At 32.7% G+C, this 22,597-nt stretch overlaps 2 protein-coding genes across 7 annotated transcripts in view; one reads left to right on the top strand and one right to left on the bottom strand.

Annotated features, from left to right (window-relative positions):
- Nucleotides 1-20,359, top strand: part of TM6SF1 (transmembrane 6 superfamily member 1) — a 41,875-nt gene extending 21,516 nt beyond the window's left edge. For 3 of the 6 annotated variants that reach the window (XM_074295280.1, XM_074295284.1, XM_074295285.1), the window contains exons 7-10: nt 991-1,095; nt 1,808-1,900; nt 2,108-2,227; nt 19,440-20,359. In XM_074295280.1, the coding sequence (XP_074151381.1) occupies nt 991-1,095; nt 1,808-1,900; nt 2,108-2,227; nt 19,440-19,631 (510 nt within the window). In that variant the 3' untranslated portion in view covers nt 19,632-20,359. Of the gene's footprint in view, nt 1-990; nt 1,096-1,807; nt 1,901-2,107; nt 2,228-3,087; nt 3,225-19,439 lie in introns of those variants that run through there. The other 3 variants (XM_074295283.1, XM_074295281.1, XM_074295286.1) reach the window with 3 other exon arrangements.
- An 888-nt stretch (nt 20,360-21,247) lies between these two features.
- Nucleotides 21,248-22,597, bottom strand: part of HDGFL3 (HDGF like 3) — a 94,473-nt gene continuing 93,123 nt past the window's right edge. Inside the window, exon 6 of the mRNA XM_074295288.1 lies at nt 21,248-22,455. Coding sequence (XP_074151389.1) covers nt 22,450-22,455 — 6 coding nt within the window. The 3' untranslated portion in view covers nt 21,248-22,449. The remainder of the gene's footprint in view (nt 22,456-22,597) is intronic.

Below are 22,597 nucleotides of genomic sequence, written 5' to 3'. Positions count from 1 at the left end.
CCCATAATTGGACAAAATGAGATCTTTCCAGTGAATACAGTTGCAAGTTATTATGATAGAAGAAGTTGAAAGGTTTAACTGGGCAAGCCATTTTACAAGACAGAATGATCAGAGTAAATTGGAGTGCCATAAAAGTGGGTTCTAGATCAAAAGGATTAGTAACATACATCCCAAGTAAAAGTGGTCAAGATTGACCTTTTAGGTATCACTCTATATTCTCTATTGCAAAACAATTACATTCTTTTTCTAAAAATCTTCCCTTTAATTTTATATTACAGTTATAGATCAAGTTTTTTTAAAAAGCTATAAAATATAAATTTATTTCTTGGTTGGGAGAGACAATCAGAGTTAAGTGACTTTTCCCCAGCTAGTAATAGTCTGAAATCATATTTGAACTTAGATCCTTCTCACTCCAGGGCCAGTGCTCTATGCCTGTACCACTTAGCTGTCCCCAAATATAAATTTAATTAAAAAAAAAGATTACTAAGAAGATGATTATTCACTGTGCAAAAGCATTAGCTATGAGAAATTCTGAAAATGTGATTATAACAATATTGCTTGTACAGGATTCCTCACAGTGTGTGTGTGTGTGTGTGTGTGTGTGTGTGTGTGTGTGTGTGTGTGTGTATGTGTGTATCTATATCTATATCTATATCTATCTATCTATATATATATGTATATCTATCTATATAGGTAAACACACTTGCATGTAGAGTGATAGCTATTTATCAATAACTACTGTATCAAAGCTGATTGGTAGATACTTTGAGACAATGACGTTTTTCATCTGGAAGGAACCTTTCGGTCTAGATTCCTTTTTTTACAATAGAAAAAATGATATAACATTCAAGTTCACAGCTAATTAGAAGCTTACGTGATTCTGAAAATCTTTTTGGAGGGTTTTTTTTTTTTAACAGTGACAATATATCAGACTTGTTCTCTTCTTTGACTCTTTTGAAGTCTGCCCTTTAATTACATGCTGTATTTTAGGTCCTTCAAGAAGTCCAGAAGAAGGGACTGCTAAGAAGACCATTTGATTTGATCTTTGTTATGTATCTCATCTTAGCAATGGGATTTTGTATATTTAGAGGCTTGGTAAGCATGAAAGATCTTAATAAGAGACTAACCTCAAATTTTTAACATTTATGCTTTAAAATAAAAAAGAGAATACGTTCACCATAGTTTTATACATATTATTAAAAATATACCTCTTATTGGAGCCCTGGACTTTTTTGAGGTCCAACATTTATTGAGAGATGCTTTTGTTCTAGTAAGTTTTGTGGAACAATTACCTCATGGGGGATAAATTGATAAGAAGAAGGTGTTGTTTGAGAAGCATTAGACATCCTGTTAGATTATAAGCTCCTTGAGAGTAAAAACTATCTTTTGCCTCTTTTTGTAACACTAGTATTTAGCACAGTGCTTTCTAGATGTTTATTGACTAATTAATCTTGTTCAGAAAGTTGTTCAAACTGTGATCTCTGCACAGAGTCAGAAGTTACTAAATGTTCCTTTTCTGTTACATATGCATTGACTGGCAGTATTTTAAAATGACTCTTGGAAGCTAAATGTCCTTTCATTTCCCACTCAGCCATTAACATACTTACACTCTCCTTAGAATAAATTTAAATGTATCTTTATAGATTTTCTTTTTTCATTTCTTGCTTTTGATTATCTCTGAGTTCCAAGTCTCTTATAATGGATGAATAATTTATGACCTAAACACAACAAATTTAGCTTAATCAGCAGTACTGTGACCAGTGGGACAGAATTATGGCTTTAATGACAAAATTATTTCTGCCTGTAGATTGCTTTGGATTGCCCTGCTGAGCTCTGTCGACTATACATACAGTTTCAAGAACCCTACCTAAGAGATCCTGCTGCTTATCCCAAACTTCAGGTGATATAATTATGAAACCTAAAAGAAGTATTCATGTAATTTTAAGTTTAAAAATGATAAAATGTTGTTGCATAGCAGGAACAACAGGTGAATAATGTACTTTTAAAATCAGTATGAATCAAGTATTTCTCTCTCCAGATGATAAGGACAGTGTTTTTGCATGTACTGTATGAGTGATAATACAGCTATGTTCGTGTTTTAATACAGATGCTGGCATATATGTTTTATTCAGTTCCATTCTTTGTGATGGCACTCTACGGCCTTATAGTTCCTGGATGTTCTTGGATGCCTGACATAACACTCATTCATGCTGGAGGACTAGCTCAGGTATTAAGAATATTCACACAATGAAAACATTTTCTGATGCTGTTAATGTTGAGTGGAGAAAAATTACATCACAAGGTCCGTGATTTCTTTTGAATTGTTAAGCCTTTTGCAGTTGGGTCTGAATCTTTGTGATTCCATTTGGGGTTTTCTTGGCAAATATACTGGAGTTGGTTTGCCATTTCCTTCTCCAGCTCATGTTAGGGAAGAGCAAACAGAGACAAACAGGGTGAAGTGACTTGTTTAGAATCATACAGCTAGTAACTGTCTGAGACCAGATTTGAATTCAAGAAAATTAGTATTCCCTCATGAGTCCAGTTTGGCACTCTATCCACTGCAATGTCTAGTAGCCCTTAAGTGCTGCCTTAACTAGTACTGTAAAAGATCCTTTTTCTACTTTTTTACCAGCAAAGATTTTCTGAGTCCCACATCCCTATGCCCACTGAAAAGAGCTACGAAATAGGCTTTCTTGGGAAATTCGTTTCCTGACTTATAGCTGTAGATAACTTGTGGGCTCAGATTATTCTTCTCATTTTTTCTTACTTAAATGCAAAGCTTTATGTGGGAGATTGGATTTTCCCTCCTTGTAAAAATGTATTTTTATATTATTTTGAAGCTTTGGTAGTAAAACTAGAGAGATCCACTAATGATTGCCAAAGTAGCACAAGTTTTAAAGAAGCACATAATTTATGATTATACTAATGATTTTAGGCTTCTGGTTATGTTAGAAAGAAGGTATGGCTTTTGAGATGGATATTCTACTGTAGGATGATCATTTTCATATTTTTCCTCAGGGCTGGATTACTTATACTCTCCTCACACTGTAATAACATTTCTTACAACTATATATCTCTTCTCCACAGGAAGTCCTTCCACTTCTGGACAAAACAGAATCAGTGGTCCTTAAATTAAACAAATAGATCTTGTCTGCACTTTGCAATAAATAGACTTATTAACATATGAATGACTTTTTAAAGTAAGAATGGTTCATAAATAGCAAAGCAAAACTGAGTCATTTCCACCAGTAGGTAACTGATTTATATGCTAATTTTGTTCTTCAATTTTTCTCCTTTTGCTCAAGCAAATAAAAGTTCAGCAAAAAGTTATATGGATTTAGTTAACAATAGCATAGTAACAATGATGAAGGTATCCTGAAATTTGTGGGGGGGTATTGAATTTTTAAAAAAGATATATTTAGAGCACCAAGAGAAAATCTCAATATCTAAGCCATGTCTTGATTTACAAATTAAAACGTGAGTCACAAATGTTAAAAGAATTAATGAAGCTTCCAAAGTCCTCTATCATTTCAGCACTCTTGCAGCTTGATTTAATGTCGTTTCCCAAGGTGCTTAGTTTACAACTTCAGGAAGAGTTCAAGAATTATTCTGGTTCTAGACATTCATTTAATCAGAAATTAAGTCATAAAAGATCAAACCATTTGTGCCTATATTTGTGAAGAGATAATAGCAGGCCACTTAACTTTAAAAGTTTTTATGATGAATTTTGGCCAAATTGAATCATATTTTTTCATCCAGATCCGTTATTTTTATTATACTTGTCAGTAATTCACTTTATAGTAAGTGGAACTGAATGAAAATTGAACTGTTATTATCCCTTTAAATTAACTTTTAAATATTTGATTAAATACATGCATAGTTTTTTAGGTAGTTGTCATCAGTATGTGGTTTTGCTTTTCAAAAAATATTAAACATTAATTAGGATTTCTGGACCCAGCAAAACATTTTTGCAACTTTCATGCTAATTCCCAGCTCTATCAGAAAGTTTCATATGCATAAAGGCCAAAAGCATTTTCTTGAGGGCCATAGTCTGTATTTTGAGAACTTATACTATTTATTATAAATGTGTGTAATAAGGGCTCAAGGACAGGCTTTCCTCTTATTTTATCTCAGATGAGTTTTTCAGACCTTTTTTTTGTACCCAAGTTTGAGCACATTAGAAATATTTAATTATTTAAGAGATTGAACTTAATAAATTGTATTTCTAGCTGATGTGGTAATTTGCAATTATAGCATGGCTGTCAAAAACCTTCCAAAATAACCACAGAAGACTTGGGGTTTTGCTTTCCTGTGTATTTTTCAGTTTCCTTGAGGGATTAGAAGCATCTAAGAAAGCAAGTTTGGGTCAAATCCTTGGGAGAGAGGTGTTTCTGAACAACCATGATTTGAATACTGGGCATATTTTCCTACTTGTAGCTCCCCCCATACTCTGATGTCTTCATAGAGCTACAAAAATAAAAGTTTTTGTTGATATGTAACATTAAAAAAAAAAAAAAAAAAGCTTCTTTCACTAACTTCCTCTCTCCAACTCCACCCTACACTTTTGTTTTACTGTACCTAAAAATACAGAACTGTTCTTAAAAAAAAAAAAAAAAAAAAAAAAAAAAAAAACACCAACACCTCCCCCCCCAAAAAAAGCAAAAAACCTCTCAGAAACAAAATCTTTGGTCATAAGTGTGAAAGCAAAGTTTTGTATTTTCTTTAAGTCAGTTAAGGAGGTTAATAAGATGAATGATTTTGTAACAAGAGAGCTAGCTAGCACTATAGGTCACACATTCAGTGATATCATTATATGTCAGAGTGAGCTATGGTAAAAAGTTAAATAGAAATTTTAAAAAATTCTGCATTCTTTTGGGCATACCATTGAATCTTTAAATGGAAGGGCTCTTACAGGTCATATATTCCAAAATCCTGTTCAATGCAAGGGAAATTCCTTTAGGAAGTCCCTGAAGGAACCATTGCACATATTACTTATGCTGGGGAATTCACTACTTCCCATAGTATATTCATTTTATTACTGGGCAGCTATAAATTAAAAAAATTATTAGCTATGAAAATTATAGGATAGAACCTTAAACAAATTTAAAATAAAGCCATTCTTTTTCAACCTAAAATAGATCTTAATTTTTCAAATATTAAATATCCAAGAAGAAAAAAATAGATTCATGAGTATGGTTAGAATTTTGAGTTCATAACATGTGTTTTTCTTTCTCTTTGGCAAATAATTATAATTATTTTTTTAAAATAATTCATTATATCAGAAAAGTGTTTCTTTCCTGAAGGTGAACATTAAATGAACAAGGGAAAGGGTTTTATTTTGTTTTGTTGTAAGAACAAGTGAATAATGGACATTTTGATAAAGGGATAAAAAATTTTTTCAAACACAAACTTTCCAATATCTCTTCCAGGCCTCATTCTAGGCAATCTTATAAAGTCAGTTACTTTATCTTTGGATCCCCAACCTCCCCTTTTAGGACAATGATCCTCTACTTTTGACATATTCTTTCCCTTCTGATTCTGCTTTCTCCCCAGCCAGGACCACAAAGCACTCCTTTACACTTTACTCATCAAAACCAATTTTCAGTAAAGGATCTAATCAGTTCATTCTTATTTAGTATAAAGTACTTCATGTGTTGCTTCACCTAGAGTTTGTTTTTTAAATTTTAACTGAAGACAATAGAGGGAATTATGGAATTTCCAGCATCAAGTGTCAGTTTTAGCAGAGGTACTTTCCCAGTGTCCCCAAATCATATCCTATTAGCAACTGACTGCTAAACCAGTGAAGTAATTATCTTTTATCCTTTTTTTCTCCCTAGCAATTGGGTAAATGGACTGAAACTTGACTGGTTAGAAAACGTTATTTTTTTTTAATGCTTTCAAACAACTTTATATCCTCTCATTTATTTTAGCTTCCGCAATGTTGCTATGCTGTGTCAAAAATTAGTTCAACAGCTCTCTCAAGCATTTATCCAGTGCCTTCTTTAAACAATAGGACATGCTAGACAAATCAATTCTGGTCTGCTACAAGATAGCTCAGTGTTACAGAATCCAATCCAAGCTGTGGCATATAATTTGATATAAAATCTATTTGGAGTTGTGAATGATGCTAGCAGATACCAAACAATAAAGGCTCCTGTGGACTTGTTTCCTTCTGGTATTTGAGTTGCCATTAAAAAAAGATCTCTAGACTGAGAAATGTGGCTTCTGTTTTTGCCTTCCCCGGATATTCTGTTGAGTCTGGGCATAATGCACAATTTGCATCTTAGTTCTTTATCTATACATTGAGGCTGCCAATGCCTGTATAAGATAAAGTATTTTGATATAATGTTATAGGTATTATATTATACAACTTCCTAATCTCAAAAATTGTAAACATTATGAAGCATGTTAGAATCTTTAGAGAGAACAATATGCTTTTACAATTCCATAGTTTCTACTTCTTGTCTCCACATTCTGCATTTTTCGATATAGTAATGATTGCTGTTTAGTGCCTTAAAAAAAAAAAAAAAAGGAAAAGATATATGCCTTGATAACTCTGTGAACTCATTGATATGGATACTTCCTCTTAAGGAATCCATCTATTCTTTCTTTTGCTCTATGAATCTTTTGCATGTCCTCCTGTAGAGCCTGAAGTAGGAGTACACAACATTCTGGAGGCCCTTTAGATTTCATAAAATGACTAATGGGAGGCTATACCTTATACATTAGTTATCTTTTGGTCTTGCTGCATGACCGGCTTACTTCCTTTTCTGGTCATATGTCTCTGATGATGTCCTTCATTGGTAAAACTTCCAACCTAGTAATGACCACCATGTTCCCATCTACCATTCATTAATTCCTCAAAACCAATCCTACCTGCTCTATTCCTCTTATTCACCTCTAGCTTCAATTATGGCTCTCTTATTCTTTGTGTCTGCCTTAGCTACATGCATTGATGAACTAGTTCTATAAATTGTGCAGATCAATGAACTCTCTATCATATTCTGAAGAGTATGCATTCGTTATCCAATTGAGTTTTCCTCTGTAAAACTTATTAGTGATTATGTATCTCATAATATTCTGGGATCTGCTGCAATCAGCACAATATCATCCCCAAACAGAAGCATCTAGAGAGCCTCACTATTTAAAAGGACTCTGAACTGAACTCTAAGACTGCAGTAGACATGTTTGGCAAATATAAACTATCTGCCCGATTTATTCCTCACTTGATTTTGATAACTGTAGATCTTCAAATACAGTCATTTCTGTTATATCTTGTATGATTCTTGAATGATTGTGACATGTTCAAGGGACACATCTGGTAGTGTTATGTTAACAAACATTAAATGCAGTGTGATCTACAATTTAATTGTGTCAATTGTGATTATAAAAGATATGGTTGGCTTTAAAATATTGTGGCAAAAGTCTTACCTGTTTTCTTATAAAGGATGGTCTTGATGGGAATAGATGAACATTTTATAGATGAGAAAGTAGACATACAGGTTGTCAGTAATTGGCAGACCTCTAGTTATCAATTTTTATTGCTCAACTTTTAAAAAGTAATAATAGGGTCCAAATAGTTTCCAAGTTATTGATATTCTCTCTTCTTTTAGATATTTGAAGGAAAAATTCAGCTTCTTTTACCATTTTTGGTCTTTAGTACCAATTTTCCTTCTTCATATGGCATATTGAGGGCTCTGATGTCCAAATGTGGTAGTCCCACTGCCACTAATAAAGAGACTTTAATGACTGTAGTATTGGATTTCTACAATGATATACCAATAACTCTATCCTAGACAAGGAACAGTAGAAATCTCTTTCCCCTGAATTATATATGAGAACTTTTTTCAATCTAATGGACATTTGTTCTACTTCATAGACTTGTTCAGCTAGCTAAACACAGAACTAGGCAGACTAGAAAAAAAACACTATTTAAAAGTAAAGGAAAAAGAGGATTCTGGGAAGATGGTGGAGTAAGTCAGAAAATTTCAAACTTTCCAGATCTCCCCCCTAAACAAGACAAAATAACTCCTCAAGAAGAACAAAAACAAACAAGAGTTAGGACAGAAGAGGTATCTTCCTGGGACAACAGGAGAAGATCTGAAGAATGTTACCAGGATGGAAGTTTGGCTCCTGTGAAATTTAAACGCTTCCAGGCTAGTTCCCACAAGCAGTGAGCCCTGGGCCTAGCTGGACTGGGAGGTAGCCTTGCTTGTCCTCAGTGATTGGCATCTTCATATCCTGGACAGTGTGGGGCATCTGAGTCTGAGCAGGGGGGGATTGAGGGGACCTCTTCTGACAAGGGGTATCAAGTCTAGCTTGCACTCCTGATGAGTGCAGGGCAGGAACACTGGTTGATGTGAACACTTACAGGAGATCAGAGTTCTTGGTTTTAGGTTGGGGACAAATGAAGGAGGACCTGAGGCTAGAGGTACCTTTCTCCACACTTCTTCCTCATCCCTTCCTACCCCACAGAGTAATGTCAAATGGTCACCTACCCAAAAAGAATTCAAAGAATTCTTGAAAAGACTTTTAAAATTAAATGAGAGATTGAGAAAAGTTTAAAAAAATCCAAGAAAAACAAGATTATGAAAAGAAAGTCAACCATCTAGAAAAGGATGATCCAGCATCTTAAGAAAATAATTTCTTGAAAATTATGGGCAAGATATAGCCTGTGAAGTTATATAAGTTCAAGAAATAACAAAACAAAATATAAAGAATGAAAAAAAAATAGAAGAGAATGTAAAATATCACCAAAAGGAAAACAACTGATCTGGAAAACAGATCAAGAAGACAAAACATAAGAATAATCAGGCAACCTGAACACTATGATACAAAAAAAAAAATTATCTTGATATGTTAAGGACCATGCCTAAGTGAAGGGGCAGGTCAATTCTCCAAGAACCTCCACAGCTGTGAATCATAACACTTAAAAGAGTTGCAAATTAGCCTTTACTGACACAGGTGTTGCTTGTGGATTGGGAATGAAATAAATTGGAGGTAGAGGGAAGAGGAGAGAGGTCAGAGAATAGCAACTGCCTCTCAGTCTCTTTGTATCATCATCATCATCATCATTATCCTTTGACATGAAGAGAAACATTCTACAGGTTTAAGTTAGACCTCCAGCAGCCACTTGCAGGTTGCTCCCATATCGCAACACTGATATAATACAAGAAATAATTACATAAAATTGTCCTGAAGCATTAAAACAAGAGGGAAAGTACAAATTGGAAAAAACCACCAATCACTATCTGAAAGGGATCCTATGAAGAAAAAAAATCTACAAGAACAAAATGGCCAAATTCTGAAGTCCCCAGGTCAAGGAGAAAACTATTATGAACAAGAAAAAACATTATAAATACAGCCACAATTAGAATCACACAAGATCTAGCAGCACCCACATTAAAAGACCACAGATCTTGGAACACTATATATCAAAGAACAGAACTGGGATTGTGGCTAAATATATCATGACCAGAAAAGTTAGGCATAATTTTGAATGAAAAAAAAATAATATTCAATGAATTGCCGTATTTTCAGGATTTTGTTGCAAAAAGACTTGAACTTAACAGAAAATTTGACATATAAGATCTAACAGAAATGTTAAGGTGAATCTCAAAGACTAATTACAAGGGACTCAATAAGAACAGTTTATGTTTTATACATAGAAATATAAATTGCATATTTGTATGTAATATTTCATTAGAAATTGGAGTAGATCTGGGGGCAAGTAGGTGGTGTGCTAAATAAAGTATCAGGCCTGGATTCAGGAAAACTCATTTTGGTGAGTTTAATTTTGGCCTCTGATACTTATTGGCTATGTGAAGCTTGGTAAGTTACTTAACCATGTGTGCCTCAGTCTTCTAATTTGTAAAATGAGCTGGAGAGGGAAATAGCAAACCACGCCAGTATCTTTGCCAAGAAAATCTCAAATGACAACATTAAGAGTAGCGATAGAGCTGAGAATGATGTGATTCTAAAACGCAAACAAACTGTGTAGGATGGGGAGGAAGGCAGGTAGTTCTGGAACTCTACTCTTATTAGAAATGGGTTAAAGAGGGAACATTACATATAAAAGTTCTAAACTCAGAAAGAAATAAGGTTAGGGAGAGGGGAAAGCATAGGGGAAGAATTTTTAGAAGGAACTCTTCACATCAGATCAGAGTTAAAGAGAATACAACATATACATTTAGAAGGGACTATAAGTCTTCAAAATTTATAAAGAAAAGGATGAGGGAATAGGATAAGAGGGGGTTTAGATTAGGGAATAAAATAAGGATGGGGAGAGAGGATATGGAAGAGATCTTTGGAGGAGGAGTAGATTAACTTACAGGAAGAGAAGGAAGCAGGTAGAAGTAAAGCAAAAGTGTCAGGACAGATAGAAAACAAGAGATACAGACAGGTATAATGATAAAGATCAGGAGTATAATATTTTAGGTAAAAAAGCAGGGGTAGTAATCAAATTTCAGACAAAGTTAAAGTTAAATTTAATCAAAAGAGAAAAATAGAGAAGCTACACTATATGTCAACCATATTAATCAATATCTATTTAGACCATTTAAAATAACTAGACAATATAAGGTTGGAATTTTGCTCTGGTATTGGAAATGATAAGTTGGTAGAGTTAGAAAAATATCAAAAGACTTGTACTTAGGAAGGGAAATGCTACCTACCTTCAGAGAAATAGAGGACAAATAAGCATAATACAGTCTTATATAGATGTATACAAATATATGTGCATGTAAATATGTATGTGTGTGTATATCTATATCTATATATCTATATATATCTGTGCCTAATTATAGCCTTTGTGGGGGGGAAGGAAGGAAAAGTAAAAACTGCACAGTATATAAGAAAACCTACAAGGAAGCAAAGAAAAGATGGACAGCTCTAAACATAGTATGTAATTTTTATTATATAGGCTTTCTTGAAATAGAAATTTATTGCTTTATAATTTGAATCCTCTCATGTTCTGCTATGTCCATGGTGATTTCTTTTGTATTTGTTTTAAATAAAGAAAAAGAATAAAAAAAGATAAAAGAAGGACCTAAATAAGTGCCAACTTTATAAAATATCATTTAGTAAATGTGCTTACTTAAGAAGTTAATTTTTTATCCAGTGACTAGCTTTATCTGATGTGTCATCATCCATCATTCAGAAATAAGTTGGCTTTGGCAGACTACTCATATCACCAAAGAAAAAGGATCACCCATTCCAATGGGTTTCCTTCATAAGATCTATTTTTACTTATTTTGTTTTATTCTGAAGTTTGAAAAAAAATTAAAACTCAGGACTTAAATACTTAAGATAAAAATTTAAAAAATAGATAACCAAACTTGGTTTACAGTGGCTTAAAATACAGAATTAAAAGGGACTGGTCAGAGATGAAGTCTAGCTAACAAAAACTTGTCTGCAATCTTGAAAATCCATTTGAAGCAAAAAAAAAAGGTTAAAAAAGGTTTGAAAAGGGAGAGAAGATTGCTTATGTATATCTATCAATAATCAGAAGAATAGTAGAGTCACCTGTTCGCTATTGGGAGTTACCTACTGATGTAGGAAAAGGCAAATAACTTCTAGTATCATTACCAAGAAAACCCTATATGGAGTCATGAAGCATTAGATAGGTTTAAACAACCTACTCCACAGGAGACAAAATTCAAGAATGGATCAATAATCAAATCTTTATGTTTAGATATTTATGCACAAGTGCATCAAATATGAGTAGCAAGATTTAATTGAGATCTTAAAAATTAAGTTTGACTTTATAAGCATTGTTGAATTTAATTATAACACTGAAAGGATAAATCTAATTTTAAAAATCAGGTGAAAATAGTTTTTTGGGAATATAGGGGTGGAGAATATTATATATTGAAGATATATTGAGGAAATTGGAAGATGGGGGAAGGCAGAGACATGGTAGAGAACATTTGGGTGAGGATGGAGGAGAGGTGCAATGAAAACTAAGATTTTCTTTGGGTCATAACTATAGATCACTTGAACAGAAGAGGAAATAGATGAAGAGTTTAGGGAAAAGATTTTAGGTATTATATAATAGTGATGAGAGATTTAAATTATCCAGAATCTGGTTTAGCTGTGTCTTAGCCAAAAGCACAGCAACTCATTATTTTCTGACATGTTTTACTGACAATTTCATCATTTTAATTGTGGAAGACTGAGCCCCAAAAGGGAAATTCTAATGGAGACCTAATGCTCACCAACTGAACCAATTGCTGGAATAGAAATGAGGAGAACCTTGAGAAGAATAACTATTCTATTTTAGAATTCCAATTAGAGAAAGAAATTAAATGGATTATAATCTTACATATTGTCTAGAATTTACAATAGCAGATTTTAAAGAATTGGGAGGACCTCATGGCCGCATAGACTAAAATTCTATATGGCTTGGCAGCCTAAGAGGGTTAGCAAAGTTCTTGGGAACGAGATTCTGAAAACAAAGAGAAACATAACCAATGAAGAGGGAAGAGTGTTTTGATTTTGACTTTAAAGACTATGCATGTAAGACTCACCAACCAATTCTGGGTAGGTGTGGGGAAGAGGTATAAGAAAGTAAAGTCTACAAACTAAGACCAATTAATTTGATTTTGATTTCTGTCAGAAATTCTTAGATGAATTATTAAAAGGGAAAGGAAAGGGAATAAACATTTACATAGTATACATAGTATCTACTGAGAACCAGGGACTGTGCTAATATTATTTTTGCAAAATTTAATCATCACAACAACTCTTTGAGGGAGCTACTTTTATCATCCCCATTTTACATTGTGAAAGCAGACAGTGTTAAGTGACTTTCCCAGGATCATACAACCATTAAGTGACAGGAAAAGAATATTTGGTAAAGATTTAGAAAAGCTGGTTATCACAAACAGTCAGCATGACTTTATCAAGAAAAGTCTAGCTTCAATTAGGTGGTTGTTGTTTTTAAACAAAATATCTAGACACAGTGAATATATATGTATTATTTATCTAGATTTTAGTTAAACATTTGACAGAAGTTCTTCTGTTATGCCTTTGCCTTTGGCCAACATAGACAATAGTACAGTGAAGTAGCATCAGAATTGAATGTCTGTAACCAAAAGATAGTCATTATTTTCCATGGAAAAGCAGAAATGCCCCCAGTATCTGTGCTTGGCTCTGCATCATTCATTGTTTTTATCAGCATCTTCAGTTTTTGCACGGATAGTACATTTATCAGATTTCCCCTTTGTTGGGACATTGTTGGGAAGTATGACTCACATTGAATTACAAGAGTTCAAATTCAGAAAAATCTTGACAGGCAAGGAGGATATTGGGGGAAATCCAAAGGCAGAATAAAATATGGATAAACATCAAATCTTACAATTGGATTTAAAAGGTCAGCATTACAAGTACAAGATGAAGAGACACAGCCAGGTAGCACTCAGTCTACAAAAGAATAGGAAGGTTTTGCACACATTCTATATACTTTAGATGAGTTAACAGTGTGATATAGTTGACAGTAATGTTGACATGATTTTGGTCTTCGATTAAGAAAGGAATAGTTGCTAAGACTAGGTAAGTAAGGCTGGTACATTTGCATTTTGGCCTGGTAAGAACAGATCGGGAGTGCTGGGTTCAATCCTGGGCACTGAAGAACCTTGGGAAGTTGAAAAGCTTCTGAGAGAAACCAATGTATGTTAAGTGTGTAAATCTATATCTATATAGATATACACACATGGTGTGTTCGTTTTATATGTACATATATAATAGTATATTATATGTAATATGTACTATATGTTACTATAACCAGCCTCTTGATAAAGTACATTAAGTTTATGTCATATAAGAAGTTGAAAGAACTCTAGGGATGGTGGCTCATAGAAGATTTAGGGAGGAGGACATGATAACTCTCATCAAATGTTCCAAGATCTATTGTGGAAGAGAAGAAATACCCTTATTTTCTTTGAGGTATAGGAGAAGTGGACAAAATTGTAGAAAAACGAATTAGTGGGTTCCCCCCACAGGAGAACTTGTTGACTACACTATACGCTCCTGTGGATTCCTGTTCATGGATCAAGTAGGTCTCTGAAGTGCCTTTCACTCTGAGACAATGTAATTCTATGATACAGGCACTTTTTCCAAATTATTTCACTTGGGAATTCCAACACAAGATACTTAGAAGATAATTCTTTAAATAAATTCAAGGTTAGTTGAATACAAATTTAAAGAACCCATTTTTTTTGTCACTGAGAAAACTGAAAGCTATAGCATTTTCTAGCATAGTGGGTCCACTTGGTTTTTTCCATGGAGCATAATCAAAGGATGAAAGTTAAGTAGGCCATGGGTTATTTTTATATTAAAATGTGAGTTATCTTTATATAACTGCCTACTGCTTATTCTGGCTGTGCAGTATTTGATTTCAACTTTTTCAAGTTGAAATTAAAATCCTACCTCTTCTTTGAAGGTTTCTATTTCTTGCTCTCTCAATAGCTTATACAGAGTAGGTGCATTAAAAATATTTGCTCAAATTTCTAGACATTTCTTGTCACTGGGGCATTATGACTGAACTAGATCCCTATAACTGAAGCAGAGACACTGGAAAGGGTGGTAATGTTTAGAGCAAAAAAAAAAAAAAAAAGCATGAGAAGGATGCCAGAGGGCAAAGTTTGCACAAGTGTATTTTAGAACTTAGAATAGACAGATGGTTGACATGTGGGTTGGATAGGGAACTGATAACCAAATAGTAACAGAAAGTGTTATCATTGTGAATTGTAAGGGAAAAAAAGCCAACCCAGAACAAACCAAATAAAACTTGAACCAACAAAATTAAACCAAGATGAAAATTACCATAGGCAATAATTTTAGGGAATCCTTTCATGTTCACAATTGCAGGAATGAAGTTTCTCCAAATCTGGTTGATAAACATTCTAGTCTGCTTGGTGACTGACTAATGGAATCATTTTATAGGTATTTATGTAATTTTAAAAAATCAGCAGAAATGTATATTTTCTGTTGTTCTCCAGTGAAATTGTTATTTTATATTTTTTCCTAACATAACTTAACTAATGTAACTGAATAAATTAGTTAAACAGAAGTCAATATTTTGACTACTATCCAGGCTAAGAACCAGTATTATTTTTACAGTTTAGAAATGATGAAAATTATTCTACCTGTGAAACAAATTAATTAATTTGAAAGTTGTGAAAATAACCCATGCACATAATTACTTTGGAAATTAAAGAAACCAGAAAAGTACAATGACTTCAGCAGAGCAACTAAGATTAACTGGTTAATCTGCTCATTTATTTCATATTATTATGGTTGCATTATTTATTAATTTCTTCCTGATCCTATGGCCAAATCAGCTTTACTACCCAAACCAGAAGCAGGCTGAGGAACCCAATTTTTTTTTGTGTAGTCCTTTTGTTCTCCACAAATAAAAATCCTTTGAAATTTCCCTGACTATTCAGATGCAGTCGAATTTATTTTAAAAAATAATATTGTAATAATATTATTTTGGATAACTGATTGCCTACAGAGTTGACTTGGGATTTTTTGCTACTATAATTGTGAAATTACTTGAGGTTAAGAACTTGAGAAGTGTACTTTATATTTCTTCTTTATTGTCTTTTTTTAAAAAATGGTGTTTCTAAAAGCTTAAAGAATACTTGAAGAAACTGAAAAACAGAAAGATATTAATAATGACAGCTAGCATTTATGTGATGCTTTAAAATTTGAAAAACACTTTTTATGTTTTAATATCTTTACAATAACTCTGGGAAGTAGGTATTATCCATATTTTGCATTTGAGAAAAGTGGGGCAAATATAATTAACTTGCCAAGGTGACACAGCTAGTAAATATCTAAGGCTGTATTTGAACTCACATTCACTTGACTCCAGTGCACCATTCTATCTACTATGCCACCTAAAATGAGGGGAAACCATACCCTTTTTTTATTAGCATTGTGGTCATTTTTAGTTTTTCTTTTTGATTTTCTTTTTCATCAGACATAACAATAGGAAATAGGCAAAACGTCAGAAGAAACAAAAACAAGGGTTTTGGCTTTTTGTTCATTTGTTTTTAACATCAATAATCAAGAGCTGGATTTTTATCTTAGTATATGGACCTTATTTCTGGCACTGAAATAGTGCATCTCCTCAAGTGTATCTGTCATTCACTGAGGATAAATAAGATTTAAAAATTCTCAGTGAGATGCTAGCCCTGTATTGATCAGATTAACTGTATAATCACCCAAATTTGCAATGTTACCTTTTGCCTGTGGTTTCTGGACATCTCTATAGACTGAAATAGAATATAAAGCACATCAAGCTGAGCATTCAGAAATAGCTGTGCATTTTCAAGATCACTGGTCCAGTCTATTTATTGGAAGAAGACTTACATAATTATGAGCTTTGAGAATTTAATTCATTTTTTTTCTTTCAGAGTTAAAAAAAAAGTCAAACTATATAACAACTAAAAGTTTGGGAGTGGAGGGAAGGGAAGCAGAGCTCACATCCCTAGATAATAATTTGTCATCTTAAGATTTAAAGTTAGAGAGAACCCAACTCCCTCTTTTTATAGGTGAAGAAACTGAAACATCTGATGAGGTTATATAACATGGCCAATGTCATAAGACAAAGTGGTAGAACTGGGATCCAAATCCAGGGCATTATGGGGTGCCTGTAATCATTAGGGATCTCAAAATGCTCGCTTGATCCCATATTTGTAACAAAGTCCTTTTACACACTTAAGGTATGTCAGAGGTCTTTGTAACTGTCAATATGTGGGAATATTCCCCAAAGCCCCAGACTATTTCTCTGTGGCCTATATATTCCTGTTGCCCCTCAGAGATTCTGGTATAGGACTACAAATCCTTAGTTTACTTTAGCCATGTGATTTGGCTCTGTAATAGATACAAATATATTTTGGGATATGGTTATACTAATTTTGTCTATTAGTTACCAGTTCATTAACAATATATTAATTATCTAGGTTGTATAAGTTGATCTGATTACTCTGAGCAAGAAAATTTATGATTAGAAACTAAATGATTCATCCTTTTTTAGTCTGTCAAATAAAATAGAAAAAAGTATGCTAACTTACATATAAAAAAGATTACAAATATTTCTTAGAATGGTTTTGTATTTTGACAATTTCAAAGCCATTATTTAACATTTATTGAGCACCAACAATGCGCTAAGCGCTGTACAGAACATTAGACATAGTACCTGCCCAGATGGCTTACAATCTAATCTAAATACATGAATTGTTTTGCATGTTACTGTGAATTTGGTGTTTGTGAAAATGAGGTACTAACTGCATTTGAACAGTGCAGGGAAAAGCTTAGAGAAAACCTTTCTATAGGTTTTTCTACAAATCTTCACATTGTTGCATGATATCTCTACTGCTTCTTATTTCCAATTCTTTCAAAAATTGCCTGGTAATTTTTTTTTCAAATTCTTTTATTTATGAGATGGAAAAATATCAATAAAGATAAAATGAATTAAACTTGAATATTTTGGTTTGGTGTTTCTAGAAATGCCACCATTTACTTGTCTTTCATTCTTAGTGAAGATTATCCCTCCTCTGACACCAATCTTAAAACTCTAGTATTCTTATGTCTCCCACCTAGAAAACCCCCCTTTTAGGAAATTAAGGTATATTTTCTGCCTAAAATGTCATCCTTTTAAGGATTGCAGCTCTTATGCTGAAATTTCAGATATGGGCCAGCAATTCCAAAAGGTATATTTGAAATCAGCAGACTTCCAGTCTTTGAAATTATGTGTGAGAAGATCACTATTTTGACTATATACTAATTTTGACCATAACCCAATAATAATGTAGCATATCATATGCTACATTTACTTCTGTCTCCATAAAATAGCAACAAAATTTACCAAAAAACCCAATCCAGCAGTAAAAAATCTATTTCTTTAAAATACTTGGCATATTTAATTAATAAACATTTCATAGTTGTAGAATTTTAGAGTTACAAGGAATTTTTTCTTTTTTTGGTGAGACAGTCAGGGTTAAGTGACTTGCCCAGAGCTACTGTCAAGTGTCTGAGGCTGATTTTGAATTCAGATCTTCCTGACTCCAAGACCAGCCCTCTAACACCTAGCTGCTCATATAGGGAACTTGAAAGAGCATCTAGTCCAATGCTTCCATTTTATAGACAAGAAAACTGAGGTCAAAGATAGTTTTAATACTAAAGTCAGACGCTAATACTATTATATTTGTTAGATTAACAGAGTAAACTGGGTGTAAGCTAATTTATGGAAAATGAACATAAGAGAAATTTTCCGGGCTAAAAGCAATTTTTCTATTACTTTTTGTGTTCTACCTGAGCAAGCTTTATGATGAATACATGTTATCTGTGTCTACTTTGCTCTTCCTTTGAAATCACAAGTGACTAATTTTTTCAAGAATTTCACTCAGGTTACAAAAGTGCAAACACTGAAGTAGAACCAAATAAGTATAACAAGATATTTTGAGAAAATTATACTGCAATCTTATTATTTTTTCTTATTCTTATTTTGTTATTTTACTTCCTAATTAAAATAAACATTTTTCTAATGCCTTTTTTCCCCTGACATGTTCATGAGTGATATCTAGGAAATTCAAGTCATTTCCTTTTATTTCAAATGCGCTGTGTCAAGTATGTAGTAGAACAAAGACAGGTCCACTTCTTTTTTCTTTTTCCGTAATCCATGCCACTCTGGCAAGAGAGATTAATGGGCAAAATGATATATTCTGACCTGAAAAAAATGGTCTGTATTCATATTTTCCAAACTGGGAAGAACCCCTGCTAGTTTTCCCAATTATTGTCTTAACAATCTTAGGGTACAACACAACCTCCCAAATTCCTTACGTTGCAAACATAAATAAGCAAATATAATAAGATTGTTAATTGCTACATATGCTCATTAATATGAATGAGTTGCTTGAAAGACTAGGTAACAGATGTAGACAAAACAAAATAAGGATCCTCTGTGTCTCTTGCTTATATCTTTGATTAGCTATTTATGTAGGGGAAAAAAATCCGTTTACTTAGCTTTCCTTTTTCTGGAATCTCTGCTGAAAATTTAATCAGTGAATGACAATTAAGTGCCTACTTAGTCTCTTCAGAATGTACAGCATAGCAAAACTTGCGATTTAATTAAGAATTTTATGTTAATATGGGGAATAATTAAGCCATTAGTAGAGTTTAGCAAAGAGGTTCAAAAACACAGCTGCCACACTCTAACCATGTCAAGGATGGTACATTTATTTGGACAGTTACATCAAGAAAGACTCAAACTTGGTGAAATTCTAAAGACCAATGACCTTCATAAAGTGAGATGTCTGAGAGTAAGACTTTATAAGGGCACATGTATACAGTAATACTGAACCATTTTTATAGTTATGCCTTCATCTGAAAGCAAACTTCTTGCTGACCAATTTTTGTTTTATGTGCAACAGGCTCAATTTTCCCACATTGGTGCTTCTCTTCATGCCAGAACTCCTTTTGTCTACAGAGTCCCTGAGGAGGCTAAAATGTTTTTCCTACTATTAAACATAGTTTATGGAATTCTTCCTCAGTTGCTGGCCTATCGATGTGTTTACAAACCAGAGTTTTTCATGAAAACAAACACAGATGAGAAAGAGGAATAAAAATCACTTCATATATATGTATCTAGGTTATTTGCTTCTGTAATAATTGTAATACTGATCTAAGATCTCTGTCAAAATGTATTATTAGAATAAAGACAATTTATTGTTCTACACTGTATGTATAAATTGTACTATAACATTTGAAGATAAATTTGTTCCTTTTTGAAAAGGGTAAACTAATTTGTTAGGAAAAATGTTTAAACTGAGAATTTAAAAAATGTTTTCTAAATTATTTGTGAATAAAGTTTTGGCATTTCCCTTTACTCAGTGACTATATTATTTCATCATTTTATTTGCACAAATGCAGTTATTGAAATGTCGACAATTACTACTAGTATGAAACTGAACCTATGTTGAACTGCATTGAAGCATAAAAATAGAACTACATTGGAACAAAAGTGATCTGTCTACATTTATCTCTGATGAAAGAGCCTTCTTTAGATTTTTTTAGGGGGGGAGGAGTTAGTAATCAAGCTTGTATTTTCTAATACAATCTCAATGTGAAATATAAACCATTTTCTTTTAGAAAATGTTGATTTAAATAGTATTTTTTTCAGTTATAGGAATACAACTCCTTTTAGAGCTTTTGTTAATTTTTTTTGGAAAAATCATCCCCAGAAGAAGGCTCTTATATTTCTTCTCTTTGACTGTCTACATTTACATTTGTAATGAGAAGTTCTATTGTATTTCAATGTATATTTGTAATTGAAATAAACTGTTTTGACCTATTTTGTGAAAAAAAATCTCTTTTTTATTGTAAACATTTCATATATTTCTGCCAAATATGGTTCTATTGTCCACTTTTGTTTCTTTTAAAATTTCTTAGTTTGAATTTCTGATTACAATTATGATCTGTAACACATATATGTTTCAGTATGAGCATTTCTTATAAAGAAGTGATATTTTGATGGATTTTAATTTTTAATAAACCTTAATTAAAAATGGGAAGTGATAAAGAGCTCTTAAAGAAACTTTGGATACCTTCCTTAACTATTTCCTCTGAACTTTTTCCTGTTTTCTATTCCTAAAGTGTATATGTAAGCCTTATGAAAAAGTTCAATTTTTTTTATTAATGAGAAAAAGTATTTAGACCAAAATATGGTAAAGAATCTTCATTTGAGTATCTGGTTAATTATTACATCATACCTCCTAGTCCCCACCATCACTACTGTGTTCCTGATTTGTCATTGATATTTCTCCTTCCATTAATTCTTTTCTTTATATAATTACCCTCCTCGTTCTCTAGATCCACCCTCCTGTCTATTAAATATGGTAAGAAAACCAAAAGAAAAGAAGAGCCAAGCAGAACACATGGGTAGTGACAGATATATGAAACTAAGAGTGCATTTGCTGTGGTAATATATTACACATGCAGGTCATGCATCCATTTTTTTCAGTATTTTCAAAACTAGTTTGAATATGTTTTAAGTAAATTAATAACCCTATTACCCAGAAAACGTACAAAAAACCTCACCTGCACTTAATTCTATTGTCAACTTCTTGTTAACAATATTTTGTTTTAATACTTGAGTTACATTAATACCCCACATTATTACATGTATGAAGCCAAATGACACTAGCTTAGTTGCTTACAACCTCAAATCTTACTCCCAATACACATTCCAATAAATTTATTCTGTAAAAACAATACATTTTTTTTTGTTTTTGATTTTTTTTTTTTACAGTAAACTTTTCAACTACAAACCTTGAATACGCGAAAGATGTTCCAAGGACAAGCATAACAAGGATTGAAAAACCAAACTGACTAAATATGTTTTCACAATATTAGCTGGCATAAAAATAAATAAAATTTTCTATTATCACAATTGCAACAATAATGTACACATAATGGTTCTGGAATGATTACTTACTAGTCTAGCTCTATTTCCAAAAGAAAAGAGAAGAATAAGTTCTTTTTTTTTCTTTTTTCTTTTTTTTTTTTTTTTTTTTTAAGCCTTTCAGTATTTTAAAGTCAGTGATTTGTTTTGGTTTCCCATAGGGCTGCTGTATCATAAATAGGCTTAAAAATGAAAGGTATATGATACATGAGTAATTAGTTCAAGTCATATTGGTATTGGAAAAAAAGTCCTTGTCTTAATCTAAAGGAACACAAAAGACTTTTACTAACGTCACATAGAGAAACTAAGTGAATTTATGTATATAACAACGTGATTTTTTTTTTTTTGAGAAAGATTAGCTTTTAGCTAGCTATTCCTATTAAGGAATAGATATTTTACAACATTATTGAATATTCTGCACATGGCATGAATCAAGAACAATTTTGCTTTTATTTTCAATCAATCAACTAACAAGGAATGACCTTGTGATAATTTATAATTCTCTCTCTCTAGGAATTAATCCCCAAATTTCATCATGAAGGGAAATATTATTCCTAAACTTTATATTGTTGGGCTCTTTTGTAAAAATGCTGATTTGAATTTAATTTAGTGGTGGAAGAGTTGGGGTAGAAGTGAGAAAAGGATGATAACTGCCCTTTCTATGGTAAAATATCCAGATGTACAACTTGGTGTAAAAATCTTCATCATCATCATCATCATCATCAGTCCATGGTTAAGGGCAACTTCATGCAGCCAAATGAGAAATTTAATCGATAACCCTTAGAAAAGACTAAAATGTCTTATTATTATTATTATTTTTTTTTTTTGCAAACACAACAGAGAGGAATGTGAATAATGTGCATACAAACTGGGACTATTGATGGTAACAATGAGTATGTGTTGATTCATATCAAACCCGAGACAATCAAACATGTAACCTTCTTGTGGTTTCCCTTATTATTCAGTATTCATTATGTTGGTTAAGTCTGTAAAAAAGAAGAAAACGAACCATTAGGTGACTATAAGAGTTGAATTTGTTATGATACAAAAGTGAGATTTTAAATACTGTATTTAAGCCTGATCTTTTAGATTTTGTTTATACTCAATATTGTAATATTCACAAACATT

The sequence above is a fragment of the Sminthopsis crassicaudata genome, chromosome 2 (assembly GCF_048593235.1).
Source record: "Sminthopsis crassicaudata isolate SCR6 chromosome 2, ASM4859323v1, whole genome shotgun sequence".
Classification (NCBI taxonomy): Eukaryota; Metazoa; Chordata; class Mammalia; order Dasyuromorphia; family Dasyuridae; genus Sminthopsis; species Sminthopsis crassicaudata.
Note: the sequence above shows the minus strand (reverse complement) of the source record. Positions and strands in the feature narration are given on the sequence as shown.